Consider the following 23074-nt stretch of genomic DNA (forward strand, 5'->3'; position numbering starts at 1 on the left):
CACGCATCCGTGTACCCTTTTGTGTGCTCAAATCAAGGTTATCGCTGTGATTATTTAGTCAGTGGTTGAATGGGTAAGTGAATAAATGAGTGGCTGAGTTGGCGAGTGACTCGACGGCGCACTCATTTAAAAGGGCACCCAGTCGAAGCAATCCAACTCGGAGCTACTAATTCCTTCGAGTGATATTTGCCTAGACAAACAATAAGAGATTCCCTTTGATTCCGAGTACGAGTATAGATTGTACACATATCCGACGATGACTTCTGCACAAAATTAATTTCAGCTTGAAATTCCCCATAGATGGGGCCAATCAATATGCATATGCGAGGACCCATCGAGGCTTGCCCCAAAAACGAGAACAAACTGCAAAATAACGTTTTTTTTCTCATGAAGCACCCCAAAAAATAAAACCCAAGCATATAAACCCAACGAAATATCAGTCTGGTCTAGCTTGTAGGGTCGAAGGTTTTGATACCCTAGCAGATTTCTCGTTCTTATGATGGAAATGAAGGTGTAGAGATTCGATTTGGATTTAGTAATTAACTAAAGGATGTATGCATACACATAGGCCCTATGTGTGCCCAGCACACATTTGGTCATAATCAAAACGCCTTTTCCCAGGGTATAAAAATTGTTTCGGTTGCGATTCGGCAGCCAACTGCAATAATCATGAGTGTGTGAGTAAGTTTTTGAGTGTGTGTGTGTGTGTGTGTGTCCGTTGTTCAAGGATGCTCGATTTATATTTCCCCATTTGTGTACCCCCATTTTTGCCAGGCAAAAGGGAATAATATTTTATACGAGTTCTCGAACTTTTGCTTAACACGGAGATCCTGGCGAACATGGAGTGCAGCTGTCTAAATTGCCATAAAGATTATTATTCTGTTGAAATGTTGAAAAATCAAGTTAAAGCTTAAGCCAGACATCCCGCCACCCACACACCCCATAGAATGTACGAGCCGTGGGTGTTTGAATCGAGAGGGTATTCTGACGGTCCCCACAGTGGACTGGGTTTAAGTATCCCCTCTTTCAGTTGTTTGGCTTATAAACATGTCCGGTACATTGCTAGAGGATTGGAGTTTTTGGCATCTTTCTGTCATGGTCGTTCACTGAGAGGAACATTCGATGAAGTCATACGACAGGCAGTCCACCCAAGGGTGGAGCAATGGCAATATACGACCAAATCGTTTCTGGTTGACACAGTTATCCAAAAAAGAAAGCAAAGAAATGTTTCGTGTTTGAGGGAAAAAATCAGGAGATGAATTTATGCACTTTAATGTATTGAAAATTCAGGGAAAATTTATAAGAAATCATACTGATTGAAGATCTTTTTCAGAAATACTTAAGCGCGGTTCTTGGGTATTGAAAGTCTAGGCAAAAGCATGACACAATAGTCACAAATAGTCCTGGTTTCTGAGAGCCCTTATAACAACGAAAAGCAGATCCTAGCTACAAACAGAATTAAAGCTAAAATGTCCGATACAATTACAATTAATAGGCGTAACCACAGCACAGCACAGAACCAGTTCAATAGCGTCCTTAAGGCAAGCAAATAACGCATGGCGAAATATCCTTGGACGGATGCCGGGGATGCCTCCTTCTACCTCCATGGAAAGCCAAAGCAAAATGACTCTCTCTATATATATTGATAGCAACAAGAAAAGATTATGGATAATTGACTATACTAGAAAAAGGGACGAGTGGCCGAGGCCAATAACCTCCTTAGAGGCAAATGCAACAAATGGCGAGGGGTGGGGGTGGTTTGTGAGAGGTGAGGGGTGCACTATCCACTATCCAGAACTGAACTGAACGAAAACTTGAAAACCCCGGGTACGGATGGAGTACGCGAACCGTTGCCGCAATTCCTTAAAATATTCATCAATTGTTGATGTTATTATTATTTCACTTCCGCCTCGTACTGTCGGGCGGGTGCGGTGCGGTGGGGCACAGTTCAATGAACCGTTGACACGATATGGCTGACCTCTCTATACCCTCCTCCTCTCTGCGTCACTACAAATTGTTGCCGATGCAAACATATAAGTTTTCTTCTTTGGGTTTATTTTTCAAAAATTATTCCCCAATGATTGATGCAGAACAGTGGAGAGGGGCGGGGAGTGGAGTGCAGAGAAGAGGAGAGGAGAGGGGCAGGCAGTAAAAGCCGAAAGGATGTGTGATTGCAACAGTTTCTGTTGGGCTTTTCTGGTGTTGCCAGAGGCAATTATGAAAAGGGCACCACTGAAAGATATACAGCGACAGAGAGATAGAGCGGGAGAGAGAGTGTGGGGGTGGGATCGGGATTGGGATTGGGATTGGGATAAAGAGAATCCGTGCCAATGGCCTTCTAATGTGTGTGTGTGTGTGTATCTTGTATCCTGTGTATATTGTGTATTTGTATGTGCTTTGGCAGCATTTAAAGGAGCGCTTCCATGCCTACTTCTCCTCCTCCTGCTCCTTCTCGTTCTCATCGCCGCCTCGCTGTGTGTGAATGAGTAACGGAATTGGGGGCAGCAGTAACCGAACGGAATGGATGCACGCCGGCAGAAGCGACTTGGCCCAGCGCCAATTGCATCGTTCGAGAAGTCATTTGAGGACAATGCCACGACAAATGTACAGCAACAGCAACAGCCACACCAGCAGCAACAGCAGCAGCTGCAGCAGCAGCCGGCCGTCCAGGCAGCGGTGAGTGTCCCTTAGCCTATATATGTATACACATACATACATCCTATATATCACGATAATGTACCGTAAGAAATTTCCCCAAAGAGAGAGAGAGAGAGAACCGAGTTTGCCTTCTTGTAGAGTCTTTCCCCTTGCACCCGCCATGTGCATGGACGTGTGTGTGTGTGTGTGTGGTGCTGTGCTCCGACATGTCATACACACATTATGCAGAGCTAAAATTAATTAACCACAGTATGAAATCAGCTAAAGCTTGGCCAAAGCTTTCCGCCTTCCATGTGTGGCACATGGGCAGAGGGGTGGGGAGGGGTGCTGGGCTGGCAAGCAGCGTGGGAAATGGGGCATGGGGCACGGGGCATGGGGCATGGGGCATGGCCGGGGCACTGCATGGGATGTATGCCAAAATCATGCAAATAGCCACTTAAAAGTCAGGGCAACCAAACGCTTTTGGCTAATAAACAAAATGAACCTTAAACGGCAACAACACGAATCACACGGAGGATCAGGCTGTCTAACTGTGGAGAGGCCAGAAGAGGCCTGGCCTGAGGCAGTGGCACACATCCGCCTCAAATGTGAAGTGCTCCAAATAATGTCATTTAGCGAGAGGACCACGACCACCCCCACGGCAATGTTGAGAGCGAGAGCGATAGCGAGAGCCAGAGCCAGAGCCAGAGCCAGAAAGAAAACGAAGAGACAGAGAGGGAGTGAGACAGGAGAGGGCAAGAGCGAGCGAGAGAGACAGAGAGAGCAGTGGCCAAAAATGAAACATGTAAAAGCATCATCCATGGGGGAGAGTCGTCGTACAGCCAGTGCTTTGTTGGTAGAAGAGAGAAGAGGGAAGAGAGGAAGCTGCTGGGTGGCAGAAACAGTGCAGGGCAGAAGATTAGAGACCAGTTTTACGCAAAGTGAAGAGCACTTAAACCTTAAACGGAGTAGGATCTTAAATTAATTGATCAAGTGGGAAATCTTTAAAATTTTCGTAGATAAATATCTCAGAATATGGCTCTATAACACGGATACACGATGCATACATAGTTGATGTCATGCCAAGATTTCCCTCATTTTTGGATGCAAAAGACATATCCCAAATACCATTTTAAAGCATCTCCGGTAATCTCTCCATGACCCCAAACAGAAATCTGGCACCAATCGTATATGCAAATAAGCTTTTATCAGAGTGCTTCTAATCAGTTGACCGCCGCTGTAACCCACTCGGAACACACCCACACCCACACCCACAGGGACTTGACTCTTGAAGCTTCACACGATACAGCTGAGTCCGTCCGTCCACTGACTGAGGATGCCGAAGAGCTTTGCAGCCAGTGGGCGAGCTTTCGCACCGCACAGCAGCAGAGCAAAGCGAATCGAATCGAAGCTTTCGGCTAGCCGACCGCCGCCCCTCGACGCTGTCGAAGCAATGCCGCAGCAGCAGCAGCAGTAGCAATCGCAATCGCCGTCGACGCTGTGCTCATTCAGCGTTTAGCATACATTTCGGGGCTTTCGGCAGTACGACGCTAACGCTGCGTGCGTGCGGTCTAACGGTAAAAACGTGACGGAGAGAGAGCCAGCCAAAGCCAGGCGTGTGAAGCGAGGGAGAGAGAGAGAGCGAGCTAGGAGGAGAACGAGAGCGAGCGAGGCGGGGCGAGGCGAGACAGAGGGAGATACCAAATAGAAGTCCGCGTTAAGAAGAAAATTAAACAGAACCAGTAGCAGCAGAGGGCTCAAATTTGTACTTAATTTTTTTTTTTGTTCAGTGACAAAAAAAAATAAATATAAATTGTTGGAAAATTGATAAGGCCCGAGATCCAGAGTCCAGCACGCAAGCGATAAGCAATATACACACACACTCGCACCCGCTCTGGCACACACGCACACACACATAGGTGAAGGAGGAGTAAAAGCAGCAGAGGAGCAGCGTAACGGCATCTAGTTATTTTTTTGGGACCGCGGTGAGTACATTAACGGTAAACAAAATCAAAGGCAGAGGCGGAGGCGGAGGCAGAGGCGGAGGCAGAGGCGGAGGCAGAGGCGGAGTCAGCGGCAGAGGTAGCGGCATCGGTGTTAACGGGCAGAAGGCTACGACGGGCAGCAACGGAAACAGCACGCTGTTCAAAACAAGGTGTATTTGTACAAGGTGAGGCCCTTCCGCTGTGCCAGTCGCATATTTGATTCTCTCGCCTGCTTCTCTCGCCTGCCTTCTTTTGCATTTTCAGGTGATGAAAATAGCCGACTATTGTGGGTGGCAAGCCCGGGCAGTGCCTCACCTTCTATTAATACACCTTGCTGGCAAACAATAGGCGGCTTTCTCTTGCCTTCTTGTTTGCTGCCTTCTTTGCTCTCCACCTGTTTCCCCCTCTCTCTGCCAGGCCATTCTTCTTCGCTTTTCCTTTGATTTCTCTTCTTCCTTCCCCTGTGTTCCTCTCTTCACTCTCTCTCCTTCTCTGTTCCCCTCGTCTGCTTCTCTTCGTCTTTGCTCACACCGCTACGTCTACTACTGTTCCTCTCTGCCCCCACAGTTCTCTCTCTTTCCCTCTTTTCCTTTTAGCTTTTTATTTAAATTTTAATTAATTTAATTAAGCGTTTGTCTCTTCCTTCCTTCGCTCTCTCTCTCTCTATATTCCCTTCTTCGTCTGCGTCTTGGCAGCCGTTTTTTTTGAGAGCGCAGCCTAAAATCGTGCTTTACGATTCCTGTCCACGTTTCCCTTCCTGCCTCACACACCCCACACGCCGACCACCCCTCTTCACTGCCTTCTCCAACAAAAACCAACAACAACAACAAAAAAGACAAGAAAACCCGTATTTTCTTTTCTGTACACCACAAAAACAAAGGCAGACCCCAGACCCCTCCCCGCCCTACTCAGCCACAGTCACCCATTCACCGTTACCAAAAAATACATTGGTGGAGGAAGAGGGAGGGAGCGGCAGGGCAACAGGACGCGAACCTATTTGCTTGCCGCAGCACGCGTTGCCTTCAATTTGAAAATCGTTGCATAGTTGCCACAGAGAACGACAGAGAGCCGGAGAGTCAACTTTAAATTAATTTGTGCCCCAAGGTCCCGCAGAGACAATAAACGGAGCCCCCCTACGAGACCCCCTTGGAGGCACGCTTCCATTCCACACCCCCCTCTCCCCGCAGCCAACCCGACAGGGCCATGAACAGTTTTTTTTTTGTCGCCTCCCAGCGACGATTCAGGCGCCACGTGTCAATCATCGTCCTCTCTTATCTCTGCTCTGCTCTCTCTCTCTCTGGCTGGGTGGTGTGTGTGTGTGTGTGTGTGTGTGTGTGTGTGTGTGTGTGTGTGAAAGGATTTCTCCTTGAGCGCTTTTAATGCGTGTGCGGCATGCATTCCATGAAGCTGCAGGGTGCACTCGTGGATAGGTTGCATGCAGCGTGCATGAACGTGCCCGTCTGTTGCTCCAGTAAACTTAGCCTGCCCGCAGCAGCCGTCGCATCCATCAACAGCCTTGTTCAGAGCCTGAAAACTTAAAGCCCGCTAATGGAGCCCTAACCCCCCGCCCTCCCCTAACCAGGGAGATAACTTGAAACTGAGCTTTAGCTTAAAGCTGGCAAGCATCCTGGGGATTGGGGGAAAGCATATTTGATGGGATGTGGAATGTGCTGACTTTATAAACCTTTAATGGTATCTCCTTGAGGAAGTTGAGAACAGTGACTGGGATTCTGGATGGCGGCAAGAGTGAGCTTTAAAGGTCGTCGGGTAACTGTGGAAACAAACTATAGGTAGGAAATCTCGCAGCCAACTGCCGAACCGAACCGAACCAAACCGAAACGAAAAATCATTGAAATTGGAAAACAAATTTCCGTTCTGTACTCGCACACATGGCCTCCCCCCCTCCTCCTCCCATAGATCCCGAGTGCACATAAAACAAATGGAAAATCGAGAGACTGGGACTCATGCCACCTGCTGTTTGCCCCCGAAACGAAATCGTAACCGTAACCGTAACCGAAACCGAAACCGAAACGAAAGCACACGAAGCCAATGCCCAAAACCAGAACCAAAACCAAAAACCCAATTATAACCGAACGAATAGGAAAACAATCGAACAGGACCAAGTCCTGACAAAGCTTCAGTTTAAAACGAGGGGGAACGTTGTGAGTTGCTGCGGACACCGCAACTCTACAGTTATACCCGACACTAAGTCAGTATGGCTCTCCTTCGGCAGACGCCGCTAATATTAAACGACACGACAAAGAGTGCGTGCGAGAGAGACAGAAAATCTGTCTGAGCGTGACGTCGGGCGCTGCGTAGCCAATGCAAATCGATTTGTTCCTTTTGGCTATAAAAACTATCTGATCTGATCCAGATTCAGCAATCTAATAGATATGGGCGTTATCAATATGCAATATTGTGGATGCAACAGATTTTCGTTCTTTGTGGGGGCGGAAGGGGGTGGGGCGAAATTTTCAGATATACGTTTTATAGTGAGATCTAACAGAAGTGCGGATACCAAATTTGGTTACTCTAGCGTTAATAGTCTCTGAGATTTGTGGATGCCCCAGATTTTCGTCCTTTGCGGGGGCGGAAGGGGGTGTGGCGAAATTTTGACACAAAACGGTCAAGGTCCGATATCACAGGAGTGTGGATACCAAATTTGGTTGCTCTGGCTTTTATAGGTTCTAAGATCCTTGAACTCATATTTTGCAATTGGCAAAACCGACCATGCAACCTGCGTGTTAGAGAGAGACAGAAAGAGAAAGAATGAAATTGTTTTCTTGATTCTGGCTTTAATAATTATACGATCTGGTTGAGATTTTACACTCTAGAACATATAGTCATTCTCTACGATTCTGCGTTTTTGGTTTTATCGTATCTTTAAAAATGTGGATGCCACAGATTTTCGTCCTTTGTGGGGGCGCAAGTGGGCGGGGCGAAGTTTTGAAATATTTTTGTAGCAGTGACATATCACAGAAGTCTGGATCCAAAACATCGTTACTCTAGCTCTTATAGTCTTTGAGCACTAGGCGCTGAAGGGGACGGACAGACGGACGGACGGACGGACAGACGGACAGACAGACAGGGCTCAGTCGACTTGGCTATTGATGCTGATCAAGAATATATATACTTTATGGGGTCGGAAACGACTCCTTTTGGACGTTACACACAAATCGAATATACCCCAAAACTCATTTTGAGTATCGGGTATAAAAATCACATGCGGCAAAGCGGAAAATCTATAGAGACAAAACGCGGCGGGGAGCCCAGAGCCAGAGCCAGAGCCAGATCTCTCTTGGGCCTCCCCGATGCAACGAAAAACAAGAGAAACCCATTGTCAAAGCATTTAATATCATTTTGCGGCAAAATGAAGTCGCAACCACTGGAAAAACACCCGCCTAACACACCCGCCTTCTCTCCCTCTCGCTCCCTTTTCCAGATGATGGAGCAAGGTGCACGGAAACAGACAGCGACAACCGCAACGACGAGGAATAGAAGCAGCGCCAGCGAAGCAGCCGGCACCATTGTGGCACCAGTCACCAGCAGCAGCACCAGCACCAGCACCACCACCACCACATCCTCCTCCCCATCGTCGTCATCGTCGGCCACCTGCTCGGCGACGATTGTGGTCAAACAGCGGCCGCCACCGCTGAAGACGGCCACGACAACGGTGACCACGACATTGGTCAGCAGCAATGAGGGTGGCCAGCCGCTGCCACCCATTGCCCAGGCCAGCCATCGGGGGGGAGTGGGCACAGGGGGGGCCACCCTGACCACACCCTCAACGCCTCGGATCGAGCTGAGCCGCGCCTCCAGCTCGTCCCATCACGAGGAGGATAGCCGTGAGAGCAGTCCCGAGAATGTCTTCGAGCAGGTGAGTCTTTGCTTAAGGATACCATACCGTTATTCATCGTATCATCATCGACCATTTAAGCTAACGAATAGTACTACATTGTGAGCTAATTATTTGTACTTTGTTCTGTTTTTTTTTTTGTCTTTGATTTGCGCCTGTGGTGTTGTTGCCTCTGTCTATCTCTCCACCTCTACCTCTACCCCTCTACCCCTCTCTGTCGATATCGATATCTATATCTGTGTACATCTGTCTCTTTCTCTGTCTGTAACACTCTCCGATGCTCGCTCGCTCCCCCATGCACACACACGCCCGCAAAAAACAACCTGAAAAACCCTTGAAACCCCAATGGAACCGCAAAAACCCAACGCCCACAAAACCTTACTTTGCTCCTGATGATCCTGCACACAAATTACAAATTGGCTGTTGATTTGTTGATATCGTTTCTGTGTGCTTTGTCGTATGCTAACCAACACCCAATGCCACACATCCCACCCACTCCACCGATCCACCTGAATTGCATGCATATACCCTACCCCCCACCCACACCCACACCCACATCCACACCATCACCACAAAAACTATCTATCGCTGTCTTGAACGAAACGAAAACCTTAAACGAAACAAAACCAAAATTGTGTGTGTGTGTACTGGCTGGTTTTTGTGGTTGAACTAATGCTCTGAAGGTCGGCACTGGCACCCTACAGGAAACGATTGGCCTTGGCTTTCGGGAGGAGGGCGCCTTGGAGTTACGCAGCTCCACCGAGGAACTGTACTTCATGGATCCCGAGCAGAAGAAGGAGGAGCAGGAGCGCATCCAGCAGCAGCAGCAACTGCAGCAACATCAACAGCAGCAACAGCAGCAACAGCAACAGCAACAGCAGCAGCAACAGCAACAGCAACAGCAACAACAGCAGCAGCAGCAGGTGAGTTTTGATACACCTCCTGTCTGTGCGGGACAGCGACAGCTTCCTCATTTCCCCTTAAACAGGAACAGGAACTGAGGCTGCAGAAAGCACTGACAAGCCGGAAATTGCTTTAACGGGGACGAGAGATAGTGAAGAGGGACTGAAGGATGTGCTTGGGACACTGAGCACTGGGGACGAGGGTAACCGCAGCGCCAACAGAAGTTGAATTAATAATGCAATATTGCATTCAAGGGTCTGGGAAACGCAACAGCAGCAGCGGCGGCAGTGGCGGCAGCGGCGACAGCGGCGGCGATGGCGGAAGGAAGGGCTGACAGCTGACAAGTGGGCAGCACTTTACGCCTCGCTCGCAGTGCCAACCCGCTTCAATTTCATGCTTGCCAAAGTTTCATTTCGCTGGGGGCCACTGTTACTCTGGGCGTGCCATCGTCGCGGGAGACACGAAGAACTCTGTCAGCTGCGTGCGCGAGAAGTTCCCAGTTCCCCAGAAGTTGGCAAAAAGTTATCAATTGGCCAGCCTGGACGACGGAACCAGAGGGGGAAGAACAGGACCCTCTAATTACTAAGAAGTTTCGAATTGATTGTTTGGTCACGGGCCAGTCCTAATTGCTGCAAAGAGTTTTGCCCGAAGGCAGTTCCAATTTGTCCAACGAAACGATGCCAATTGGAGCCAGGTGATTGCTGGTTGCTGCCCCACTGACTTGTGAAACTTTTAATTAAATTGATCGATATTTTTATATTGCCATTACATCCATTTTATCCGTTTATTCATCCGTTCAGCCGGCCAGCCGGCCAGCCCTGAACTACTCACGAGTACTTAAATCGTTACCCCCATCGAGGGATTTCATTGTGGGCTTTGACTTAATTGAATCAATTTCGAATTCATATCAATTATGGAATTAGTTTAGCAATTCGACAGTTCGACATGTTTCAGTAATTAGCTTGGCAATCGGTTTACCAGTATAACTACATATGTATGTTATATGTATGCGGTAATTGCAGTAATTCCACGACTAGAACACCCATCGAATGTAGGTAATTTGGGGCAAGGCTTAGCTTTCGAAGGAAGTCCCTCGTTCTTTTCAACTTGGAATATATGAATATCGTATTCCTATACGAATAATGCATATGAAATAAATGATGTTAGTGTACTTACTATCTTCTGATGATCCACGGAATTTCTTACTTCAGATATGCTCCGATCTGAAATCAAAGAAAATATAAAATTATCGAAATTTTATCGATATGAATCTGTATTGATGCAACCACTTTTCGAAAGGAAACAGATTGTTATATCCGAGCTGTAAGCTTCAATTATATATGTTGACCGATAACTGATCATCGATAACCGATAACCACAATTTCCACGATTTAAATTTGTTTAAATGTTTCCGACCCATACAGTTTTTTCCTTTAACTCAAGGCCATAAATCGAATACTGAATACTGCTTTCAGCCTTGCCCTTCGTTTACCTGACACGCCCACAGCAGCCAGTCCCGGCCGTAGTCCCGCTCCCAAGCAGTGAACCCGGCATGGGAAAATCGAAGGCAGCTCTGTCTTTCGCTGTCTTTGTCCTGTGCTCTGACCTATCATTATTTCTGTTCTTCGTTGATTGACAGCCGCGGGGGCTTGGAGCGGAGATTGCGGAGGAATGCGATTGACACGGAATCACGGAATGGGGTTCGATGATTTCCGGAGCGGTGTCCTATTTTGCCTTTGCCTTTGCCTTTTCCTTTCCCTTACCACGCCTCTTGCCTCCTCTTTTGTCTACTTTTTCTCACTGATTGCTTTTACGTTTCTATCTTTTGTGGCGACCAGGCAACCACGAAGCGCTCCTCGCCGCACATGTTCAAGTTTGACGACCACCAGAGCTACCTGCAGCAGCACCAGCGCAAGGACTCGGCCAGCTCGGAGGTGGCAGCTCTGCTCTGCATCTCGGGCCGCACAAGCCGCATCTCGAGCGTCGGAAGCCAGGGCTCGGCCGTGAGTCGCCTCTCCGCCGTGTCCGGCGTCTCGCGCTCTCCTTCGCCCCACCGCATGCTGCTGGAGACCTCCTTCTGCGGTCCCAAGCCACTGGAGCAGGGTGCCACCAGTGCCGCCGCAAGCACTGCCTCCACGGCGGCCAGTTCGTCGCACAGTCACGCCGAGACCTCGGCAGGTGGAGGCGTAGTGACAGGAGCAATGCCAGGAGGCGTGGCAGCCAATACAGCGCTGCTAGAGCAGCTGTTGCTAGCCCGCAAGCACGATCCCACCCAGGCGGTGCTGGCCGAAGGCATCAAGGTGCTGCCCCCTGCCCCGGCCACGGCCACAGGTACCAGCAGCCGCCGGAGCAAGCTGGCCAACGGCGAATCAAAGGCCAAGACGGCCGGCAACGCCCCCGCTATAGGCGCCCAGCGACGGAGCACCAAGAGTCCGGGCCAAATGGTAATCGGCAAGACTCCCAGCGGCACCGAGTACATTCGCATCAATCTGCGGCCGGACCACATGTACAGCGACAAAGGCATTGCGGCCAATGAGCGTGTGGTGGAGGCGCCCAACCAGCTGACGCCCGTCTACTCCGCCTCCACAGGACAGCCCAAGCCACCCGCCTCGCTGAGCCTGCAGGGTGGCGCCGGTGGCCCCATCGACGAGAACCGCCTGACGCCGACGGCGAGTCCTAAACCGGGGAGGCATGCCCTGCGCTTGGGCAGCCGCTCGCCCTCACCCTCGCCGGCGGCTGCCTCTGTGTCCCGCAAGAGTTCCTTTAGCTCCCTCTTCCGGCTGGGCAAGGACTCTCCGGACTCGCCGCGGGAGTCTGCCCGCTCCCGTAGCAAGAGCAAGGATCGCACAGCGGTTGCGGCGGCGACAACGACAACAGGCTCCTCCCAGAATGTGACGCCCAGCAAGCAAAAGTCCGTGCTGGCCATCTTCAAGTCGGGCAAGCGGGGCAGCAGTGCCGGCACCGATGGCACCAAGAGCTCCAAGAGCTCCTCTCCCATCGATCCGAGCTGCGAGCCGCCGCCGCCACCACCACCGGCCCCCGGATCGGGTGGATTACCCGGTGGACGCAGCCGGACACCAGCCGGTTCCAGGCCGGGCAGCCGGCTGCGGTACTACGATGAGCCGGTGGAGGGCGTCATTCACATACCGCTGCACACGCCGCCAGAGGAGCGCGAGGCCCGCACTCTGCTCCAAGGCATCCAGAACCTGATTGCAGCCCCCTCTCCGCCCCCCATCCAGGCCAGGACACCGCCGCAGCCACAGTCACAGTCGCAGCCGCAGCAGCCGCCGGCCGCCTCCTGTGGAGCCGTGTCAGTAACCGGAAACGGATCCGGAGCCACCATCACGGCCAGCCAGTTGGCGGCGGCCGCCGCTGCCCTGCGACCTGTGGGCCAGCGGAAGGCGGTGGCCCAGCGGCCAGACCTGGATGCCATCCAGTCGCTGCCCTCCCAGGAGGAGGTCGAGAAGGAGAAGGGCTGGAGCCTGGAGGTGCAGCGGCACAGCTCGCAGGACTCGCAGGAAACACTGCAATCGGTTAGCTCTGTGGTGAGTGCCCGAGCCTCGAACCTAGCCCAGATCCACCAGGAGCAGGAGCCCCCGTCGGTGCGTGAGAACGGGCTGGGGGAGATGCAGCGCCTGCCCTCGGTGGACAGCACGCAGAGTGCCTGCGAGCCGCCGCGCCTTGTCCACACGGTGGCCACCGTCAGTGCGCCCCAATCCGAGGATGCGGCAGCCAAGGAGCGCCGTCGGCTGCTTTTCGCCACGCGGCTGGGTTCCGGAAGCCAGGAACAGATATTCTCCACGCAGTTCAGCATCTCGAAGACGGAGAGCCAGTCCAGCCAGCTGTCCGAGCAGGTGCTCGAGTCCACCAACAACTCGACGGCATCCGACGGACCGTGCACCGCCGACGGACTGCAGCGCCAGGGCACTGTCATCCGTCGCACAGAGCCACCACCGCCGCCACCACGTGGAGTCTCCAGCTCCGAGGAGGAGCAGCCGGCCAGCAGCAGCAGCAGCACTCTTCCCCCAGTCATGATGCGATCCAAGCACCGGTCGCGTCCCACATCCGAGGATGAGGGTCCGGCTCAGGCTCCGGCGGCGGATCTTCGCCATTCGCGCTATCTGGAGAACTTCGATGTGCGCCGGAAACTGCATGAGAATATGCCCCTAGAAGGGAAGGAGGTGCGTCGACGGCAGCAGCAGCAGGAAAGTGCAAATGTAACCCCGGTGCCACGAAAACCCAAGCGACAGAGTATCCCAGAACCAAAACGTGAGTAAAGAAAGAAAAAAAAAAAATAAGAAAAAGAAAAAAAAAACATCATACTCCGTACCAATTTTTTTGGACGCCAATCACTAGAAATGTAGAGATCTATGGTATAAAAGATAAAACGATTGTAGAACTCATAGAAGTACACCACAAGTATAAAAAGTCCGTGAAGTCTCTCTGCTAGAGAGTAGAGAGGAGAAAATTAGACGGCTGGGATCTATGATATCCATAATCGATCCATTTTCTATAAAAATCTAAGCACTTATTTTGCTGCATCTTTTTCGCAGGTGAAACTTCGCAGAGCTCTGGCGGTGCCACTCCTACCACTCCAACCCCCACACCCACACCCACACCCGCAACAGCCATCGCACCATCAACCGCCGGCAAGCTAGCGACTCCAACAGACAGACCCACGCCCACTGGAGCTCCAATTGCCACGGAAACTGGAACAGGGAGAGGAACGGGAGCGGAAACTCCGACGCCAACGGCCAGCCCGGAACCGATGTTCACCTCGCCCCTGGCGGAGCGGCGTCTCTCGCAGTCGACGGACGATCACGAGCCCGTGGAGTCGTCGGAGAGTGAACGCGATTCCGATATGGCCGGCAGTTCGTCGGTGACGACAGCGGTGCCCGTAGGCGGGGAGGGCCAGGGTCAGGGCAAGCGGCACCACTTTCCGCGCAACGTTTGCGTAATTGAGGAGCATGAGAGCACCGGCCTGGTATCGCAGGAGTCCTTCGACGACGAGCTGCCGTATATACCGACGACCCTGCCGGAGGAGCGGGCGCAGGGCGTTCCGCTGATACCGATGAAGGAGAGGGCCAACATGGAGCTGAAGACTTGTCCCGTGGACAGACCGCGCTCTACAACGCCCCTGAATCCCTCGCACCTGGAGGAGTACTGCACGGGCATCATGACGCCGCAGGATGCAATCCATGCGGGTGTCCACGAGCTGGACAACGGAGGGTCGGCAGCAGGAGGCGCAGGAGCGGTGGGTGGCGGTGGTCCTGTGAGGGGAGAAAAGCTCCGAATCAGTCTGCCCCGCAAGGAGTCGATGGGTAAGGAGAGCCGCGCCCCGGGCCAGAGCGCCAAGTCGCCGCGACGCATCTCCAATGCCAGCGGAAAGTCGTGGTTCGAGTTCGCGGAGGAGGGCCTACGCGCCAACAATCTGGAGCGCAAGGACTCCAGCAAACAGTTGCTGCCGGCTCCAGCTCCAGGTTCAGGGGCAGTTCCAATTCCAGTGCCAGTTACCGTCCCCAATCCGGCCCCAACTCCAGCCTCGGCTCCGGCTGCCGTCGGCCTGGAGGAACCCAAGCCGAGGGCATCCACCCAGCGAAAGTTGTCTGGCCACTGGATCGACTTTGAGAACATTCCGGAGAAGCGCAAGCCGGCCAAGCGGATCACCACGCTGCCCAAGGAGACAATAACCGCGAGCGCCACGGCCACCACCAGCTCCTCCTCGGCATGCGGCAGCAGCCACCGATCCGGTGGCACTGGTTCCGGCTCGGGGCATCATCATCATCACCACCACCAGACGCGGCCAGGCTCGCAGGATATGACCACTGGAGCCAGCGATAAGCTACACTACAACTATGTGAAGCCGGAGGACTGCCAGTGCGAGTGCCACGAGGCAGAGCGCGGAGAATCCTCCACGGCCACAGCGGGCGCCGGTGACAGTAGCACGGGTACGGGAACGGGCACTGGAACGAACAGCGATTCTCTGGCCTCTGTCGAACTGCTGCAGCAGGGTGAGGACATGCTGCCGCTGCTCGATCCCGAGCCACAGCAGGAGACCAGGTAACCAACCATTCACCCCTCCACCCATGGAACGATCAGCCAGTTCTAATCCTCCTAATCCGCCCATTGCAGAGTCTATACGGACGAGGAGATGCCTGCGCCAGCGCGACATGGCAGCAAAAGCAGCGGTCTTGCCCGGGTGAGTTGAGAGTACAGTCCGTATCGGAAGGATATGCGCGATAAGGGCAGTGATAGAGAGAAAGCACGTCCGAATATTATTTGGCATCGAATAGATTGTGCAACAAGTTCAATTTTCCGCAGCTCAGAAATCCGTGAAACAAACACATCTAATCCCAAACTGGTATGCTTCTAATCCACAGACACAAATGGAGGAGTTTCCCCGACGCGACGCCGGATCGAGCTCACGGAATCGAAAATTTCCCGATAGAAAATAAGAAGAAAGCAATTAGCTCCAGCATTGGATTCAGTTTCGAATCGTGGATCATGGTAGATCTTCAGGGTAGCTACACCAGTAATCTTTCTATATGTAAGTCGACTCACTAAACTAAGGGCCAGCAGTGTGTGTCCTCTTGGCCTATATCCTCAATGTACCTCAAGCAGTGTGGTTGTTATAAGCAGAGACGAACGACGCGACGATCGATCGATCGATCAGAGTACGAGTACACGAGTGTTTCCTTTCGATTCGATTAGCTAAAATCTATATGAATACCTACATATACATATGTATTACTCGGTACTACGATATATAACACCATATATGCATACACATATTGTATTGTATAGGGTAATGTGTTTTTTTTTTTATAGCAACAATTATTGTAAAACTCACTTTATAGCAATCTTGAGGCTGGTATTTTCCCTAGAAACTTTTTCGCTGGCAATTTGTACTACTACATACTATATGTGATCTCCAGATAAAATGTTGAATGATCCATGCTTGGATCAGATTAATATATACATATATAGCTATAAGTCCGTGTATTCGTGTGTAGTTTGTTAAATAGCTCAGACAAATCCTCTTGATATCTACTTGAGATCCCTGTCCCTGTCCCTGTCCCTGCTCCTGTCCTGTCCTCTGGGAGTCTGAAGATTCCGACGTGGTCGTAGCAAAGTCTAGTACACATACATTCGATACTAATTATAGCCTGATCCATAGCATTTAGTTCAAGTTCGAAGCGTTAATTAGTTAGTCCCCTCCCATTTAGGGGTGTGTTGTACATAAATAAGTCTAATTGTAGATTATGTTGACGATTTACTACGATTATGGTATTTTTTTGAAAGAATATCTCACCAAATATTTGACAATTTCTATGGATTTACTACTATATTATATATAGCCAACGAAACTGCCAGCAGCACACACACACATGACATTTGAGACAACATTTTGGTTTGGTTTCCGTTTTTGGGGGCATGCTTCAGCTGGTGGGAATCGAACCGGTTAGGTAACAGCATTTTGTAGCATGCCCTCTATAAGCGGTTTATGCGCAAATTTGATGATGATACGATTAACCCTCTTACCGACTATTTGCTTAAAAAAAAAAATAAAAACCCCCTCCCCGTCAACCTATGGGAAACATATTAGGAAACCCCTTAGCTAGTCTTTAAAATACCGAAAAATTGATTGAACTTAACGGACAACGGACATTCATTGAATTGAAGCAAAAAAATAAAAAATTAAGCAAATACAAGTTAATATAATATTTAACGTGAAATGAAAGGAAAGAACGCAAGAAGCTATAGGTAAATTATACAATTCATAAAGAACATTGAAAATGTGCAAAAGAACCTAGGCAAAAGATGATGAAAACTGTACACGAGTTTAGCGAAAGAATTTAAACATAAGCACACGATGAAGCATTCACTGCGGTGCCATTAAGTGTGACCCCCACAGCCTCGAGAGACCCCACTATGAGATCTTATAAGCATAAGGATACTTACAACCGAAGACGTCGATGTTGTGGGAAGGAGTTAGCCTCTTCTTTTTTTTATTGGGTAGCAGAAGTGGTCAAGCACAAAATGCACTGGCAATATATAGGGAGATACGAGTAGAGAGGCAAAGATCTTAAGAAACCATATATATTCATAAATAATTACCGATATATACCATTCGCACACACAGAAGTTCTCTCCCGTTTCAAACTGTTTGAATATTTGTCCTTTTTTTGAATACACTTTTTTTGTATTAAATAAAAACAAGCGAAGAAAATGTTGTTAAAAATGCATTTACATTGAAAACAGAAAAAATAAAACGAAAATTAGGAGAGAGTTGATGGTTAAATAAGCAAACAAATATGTATGTATGAAAAATTGTTACCAACATTTAAGCATTCATAAAAAAAAAAACAAAAGACAAAAGTGCTAAGAAACAAGAACGAAACAAATGAATTAATAAATATATATGCACATTCATTATTTAAAGGTACTTACATATGTACATGTGTATGTATGTACATACATACATACAGGCAGCAAAAAAAACAACAACAATCCAATGAAAACGGAAATCAAGCAGACATTAATTGAGAAATATTCATTAAAGTGGCAAAACATATATAAACAAATGTTTCCCCTGCTTATTTTGGTTGTGTTTAGTTGGGGTTTGGTGGCTGCACTCGTTTGGGATATTTACATTTAACGGTATTTGGAGTTATCTTATCGCAATCGAGGTTCTATCGACGCTACGTTGGCAATCGATCATGATTTTGAGGCTATTTAGCATGCATATAGGGCTCAGGTCTAATGCCGCACGGTTGACAGTGTCATCGAGATAAGGTACCGACGTCAATGTCTTGAACTTCCGCTGTCCGTGTCTTTGTCCCAGATCACGATTAAGAGCCACGTATAAACGTCGCAAACAACCCAATCACGCACACACACACAGCCGCGCATTCTGACACACTGACACGCACTCAAATGACACGCTCTCCACTGCGCAGGCGCGCTCTCAACCTACAGAGAGAGAGAGAGAGCGAGAGCGAGAGCGAGGAGCTCTCTTGCTGCTCTCTTGGAGCACCCGCCAGGCGGTCAGCGTATAAGTATCAGTGGCGGGAAGCTAACGGCTTCAAACCGAAAACAACAGGCAAGAGGTAAACGCGCGAAAAGAAATTCGAAATTCTACATTCTCCATTCTCTGCATTCGATATTCGCGGAACCAACGGAACCGTTGCATTCGAACGGCAAACAAAGCGCGGGCGGCAAACAAAAAACCCACAAAAAAGGCATTGCGAATACGATTCGTTTACGGTTTATTTATTTTTTGAGCGTGTGTGATCGAAATTGAGAAGAAAGTGCAGAAAGAATGGCGTTCATGATGCCGGTTATGAAGAACAATTATGATATCTACAAGGACACGCGCTCACGCAAGACCTCCGAGTGCTCCAATGCGAGTAGTAACGGGACCACGGCCGTGGGCACTGCCTTGGGCACACCCACAACAGCCACCGGCAACCAGCAGCAACAGCAGCGACGCCGCAAGGTGTCCGAATGCAAGTCCGAAAGTTTTGCCACCTCCCCCTCACACGGCCAGCTGGGTGGTGGCGGCAATGGTGGCCACCGCATGCAGATGCAGCGGTGCCAGAGCTCACGCACTTTCCCGCGAAACGCATCGCGGAGCTCGAACGGCTCCATGATGCTGATTATGTCCCCAACGCGGTCCAGCCCCCTCAGCCGCACGCAAACGGCCTCGGCCCTGGAGCGCCAGGCGGCGGCGACGGCTCAAAGTCAGAATCAGAATCAGCAGAGCTGCAAGCAGAGCAACGGAAACGGCAGCGATGTGAATGCGACATCGACCGCCAGTAACGATTATACCAAATTCCACTTGCGTCTTGTTGACAAGCTCCGCAAATCCTTCCGCAAGGACAGCGGCAAGCGCTCTTGAGAGCGGGCCCATCAGCAGCAGCAGAACAGCAATATCAGCAACAACAACAACTACAGTGCCAGCGACAGAGCTGTACATCGCCCCAGCCACAACAACAACAACAACGAGAACCACAACTGGGAGGAAATAGAAGCAGCAGAAGGCGAAGAAGGGGAAAGAGCAGAAGTACCTGTGAGAGGGGGAGGGATGATCAGTCGAATGGGGCGACGCTTCAGGCGCTACTATCAATTCTTCTCCCACGCCAGCGTCGTGCCGCCGCAGCTGGCGTTGGCGCTGGAGCTGGACAGAGAAGCCACCAGCAGCTCTGTCGAGCAGCTAACAGGCGGCAGCAGCAGTCCCTACCGTCGACGTAACCGTCGACGCAGCAGCATCGGCAGCGCCAGTCGGCTAAAGATGCGTGTGCGTCGCTCCACCTCCTCGCCAGACTAAGGAACGGGACCGCAGCAGCATAGCGAATGCAGCGAGGGTGACAAACAAAAAAGAGAAAGAGAAAATGAAAAAGATGAGTGGAGGAGACAGCCAGCGACCAGGCAGGCGATTGAGTTAGTGGATCGGCGAGAGACCCCCTCAAACCCGATGCGAGTGAGTGAGTGGGTCGGCGATAGTTGGCGGCGGTTGTTTTGCTGAATAATATAATATAAAATAATAATACATTTTAATATTCACTTTTTTTTTTGTATTCGGTGTACAAATGAAAACTATAACTATAAATTCATTTTAAATATTATACATATGTATGTATGTACGTGTTTATATGTATGCTTTTGTGTGTGGCAAGGCTTCCAAGTAGTGTATTTAGATCCCTACCCAAAAAAGACCCTCTCCGGCCACGCATTGCGGTGTTGCTTTGATAAAAAATGAAATTTACACAAAACCAATTGCAACTGCCAAATTGCATTGTATAACAGTATAACACTATAACAGAGACCCACACAGACACACAAAAAAGGATAGTACAACAAATGTTCGATAAAGAAAACTATATTGTATCGTTAAATTGGTTATACATATACATATATGTACATATGTATATATGTAGATTACATAATCTGTAAGCGCAAATATTGACAATATATGTATGTATTACATATGGGCACAAACACTTGTGGTCAACAAAACAAACAAAAAACAGAAACAAAAACTAGAAAGTTAATCAAAACTTAAAAGGTATCATTCAAATTCTTTGATAAAAGTGACAACTGAATATTAAATTTATTGTATCTAAAGCTATTGAAATATCTGTAAATGCTAAGAGTATTTCGGCCATAAGTGTAGATATTTTTGGGAAAGCGTTTTGGGATGCAGATGCAGATCGCTGAAAACAGACTTGAGAAATCATTTATATCCAAATTGTGAATACTATATACCTGTATACACAGTATATAGCTACATATACTATATCTATATACCTATTACATTAAAATATACATAAATGTACTTAAACTAAAAATAACATACTTGTATTTAATGCTAGTTTCATTTTTTTCTTAGGTTCTAAATTTTGTAAACTACGCAAAACAAAAGAAAGAGAAAAATATACATGTGTATACTATATTGAGAGAGAGTGAGAGATCGAAAGAAAACCAAAAATAAAACATATAATAAAATCAACTAAAATGAAAACTATTTAATTTTATTAAGATGTCAGCTGCAGCGCCAGAGCGGCGTGGGGGAGGGCGTCCATTGCTAGTACGTACTGCATAACGGCCTGTGGCACAGCCAAGTGCGCATAAAATGCGTTGACAGTGCGGGTGCGAGTGGCAGTGCGGGGTGGTGGGTGGGGCTACTCGACACCGTAAATTAGACGCTGCTCCACGCTCGCCCCACACGCACACACACTACACATCTAAACAGGTAAGTCTACACCTTAAACCTACACTTTCCCATTCCACTGGTACGCCGCCCTGCCTGCTGGGCGCACTTTGGCATGCGGAAGCCGAGGCAGCAGCAGCAGCAGCAGGGGCAGCGCCAGCCACAGACGACACCGCAAGAGCACCACACAACACGAAAGTGCAACAAAAATCAATACAAAATGCAACAAAATGTCACAACAATTGGGTGGGATCTAGGCACAGATGTATACCCTAGAAAACCTATAGCGGAACATATGCTAACCGATGAAAATATTGTACCCTTGGGGCGAATTCACATCATCAATAATTTCATTTCTAAGCTCTAGCCTCTGCTGCCTCACAAAAAAAAAGTATTCCATGCTTCAGGGCAAGGAATTCGTGCAGGTCGGAAAGAAATTTCTACCCTTTGATGGAATTATCCTTCAAAAGATCCCGCCATTCATCTGCAACTTTGATATTGAAATCGATTCGCTTTAAAAAGGAAGTAAGTATTCAGATATGTATATTCTTCATTCTGGTCCAAATCATAATACCCTGGAATACATTTTAGTATTCCACAGGGGGTTTGGAAATTCCCCCAAAAACCTATAAAATGTGTGCACCAGTGGAATCACATTTCTCATCATCCAATTACAAGTCGCTCTCTAGTTTCATATACAATGGAAATTTCCAGAAATTAGAACCGCTCGTACCTGTATTTCGTACTTCGTTGAAACATTTTTGAAATAAGAAGCCACAGGCTATCAAATTATCTGAAATGGGTGTGAATGAATACCAATTAAAGAATTAGTCGTGTATACCCGATGACTGGGCGCCATGATGGGGAGGGAGGCAGCCTTGACCTTTGGACAGACTGCGACGAAATATATGGCCCAAAACCATGCGGAATATGAGATGCGGCGTGTGTCACGCCCGCACGCCCGCACACCCGGACAGCCGCCGGTAGCCAGCATGGGGCGAATGAATAGACTTGTATCGCTCTGGCCACTCGACTCGCAGCTCTGATAAATGTTAGGCCCGGGCCGCACACACGACTGTTTGTACATATATGCAGATACATTTTGATAGATATTCAACGATGAAAACGTTTAACATTCAATTTCAATCAAAACAGAAGTCAACACAGATTCTGAGGGGGTACGCTTGACTGTGTGTGAGCGTGCTCTTGAATCTGGGCGAGAGTCAGTGTGTCATTTGTCCGATATACTCGCATAGCACGATCTATTTTCCTTTGATACTCGACTGGTGGGTGGGCATGACCATGAGGCAACGCCAGGAAGCGAGTACAGGGTTGGTAGATAACATAGATCTATCTTTATCTGTACTTAGAGCTATTCTTATACAATATTCTATATTTATATAGTTCAATCCTGTCGTTTTGTTGTTGCAGTAGTTCTTATCTTTGATTTCCTGCACTCTAAAGCAATTTAACCAGTTCGAGGCAGTTTTTCAAGCTCACATGGCCATAAAGAAGATAAGCAAGAGAGTATGGTTACAATATTGCAAAGATACTATAGGGTTACTATTTATGGATTCATAAATGTCCGCTGCTTGATTTACGAGTGTTTTGTATGGTAATGCTTTTTTTTTGGGTTTCTAGGCGTATCAATTGACTGATTGATTTATGGAGAAACCATAAATAGATCGGTGATGCTTTCTAAAACGCACACGCATACTATATGGTACAGCATCTGTGCAGATGATATATAGGAGTGCCATTGCGACTCCAAATACAGCAGAATGTGTTGAAAGCATGGAACTTCTGTGGAAGGCAAATTCGAAAACACTTCCACGAACAGCAGAATGCAGGCAGATACAAAGCCCTGCTGCCCTTGGCAGCTATCAAATCTCAGTTACTTCTGGGAACTATTCATTATTCAACTGTTAAGAGCTTTTGTAGGTTTTTGGTACAGAACATGAAAACCACTTTCCACGCTTC

At 48.8% G+C, this 23074-nt stretch overlaps 2 protein-coding genes and 1 long non-coding RNA gene across 3 annotated transcripts in view; 2 read left to right on the forward strand and 1 right to left on the reverse strand.

Moving 5' to 3' along the window:
• LOC113566690 overlaps positions 1–23074 on the reverse strand; it is a 44305-nt gene that overhangs the window by 9749 nt on the left and 11482 nt on the right. The window contains exon 2 of the long non-coding RNA XR_003409202.1: positions 10558–10604. This is a non-coding gene — a long non-coding RNA (uncharacterized LOC113566690). The remainder of the gene's footprint in view (positions 1–10557; positions 10605–23074) is intronic.
• LOC6600061 (flocculation protein FLO11) lies at positions 2655–16310 on the forward strand. Its single transcript, XM_026993427.1, has 7 exons — positions 2655–2676; positions 8065–8499; positions 9162–9307; positions 11222–13650; positions 13935–15441; positions 15514–15580; positions 15762–16310. Exons 2-7 carry the CDS (start codon positions 8065–8067, stop codon positions 15834–15836), a joined length of 4659 nt encoding a protein of 1552 aa, XP_026849228.1. The 5' UTR covers positions 2655–2676; the 3' UTR covers positions 15837–16310.
• Positions 18486–20006, forward strand: LOC6604587. The gene has a single exon (XM_002029435.2). It carries the CDS (start codon positions 18704–18706, stop codon positions 19280–19282), a length of 579 nt encoding a protein of 192 aa, XP_002029471.2. The 5' UTR covers positions 18486–18703; the 3' UTR covers positions 19283–20006.

This window comes from Drosophila persimilis, unplaced genomic scaffold (genome assembly GCF_003286085.1).
Source record: "Drosophila persimilis strain 14011-0111.01,24,50 unplaced genomic scaffold, DperRS2 tig00000829-arrow-arrow-pilon, whole genome shotgun sequence".
NCBI classification, from domain to species: domain Eukaryota; kingdom Metazoa; phylum Arthropoda; class Insecta; order Diptera; family Drosophilidae; genus Drosophila; species Drosophila persimilis.

What these genes read in the sequence shown, in the direction of transcription:
- LOC6600061 (XM_026993427.1), top strand. Translation starts at nt 8,065, where the DNA reads ATGATGGAGCAAGGTGCACGGAAACAGACAGCGACAACCGCAACGACG. An exon ending in CGCATCCAGCAGCAGCAGCA is followed by an intron (nt 9,308 to 11,221) that starts ACTGCAGCAACA and finishes TGGCGACCAGGC; the next exon opens with AACCACGAAGCGCTCCTCGC. An exon ending in GAGTATCCCAGAACCAAAAC is followed by an intron (nt 13,651 to 13,934) that starts GTGAGTAAAGAA and finishes TCTTTTTCGCAG; the next exon opens with GTGAAACTTCGCAGAGCTCT.
- LOC6604587 (XM_002029435.2), top strand. Translation starts at nt 18,704, where the DNA reads ATGGCGTTCATGATGCCGGTTATGAAGAACAATTATGATATCTACAAG.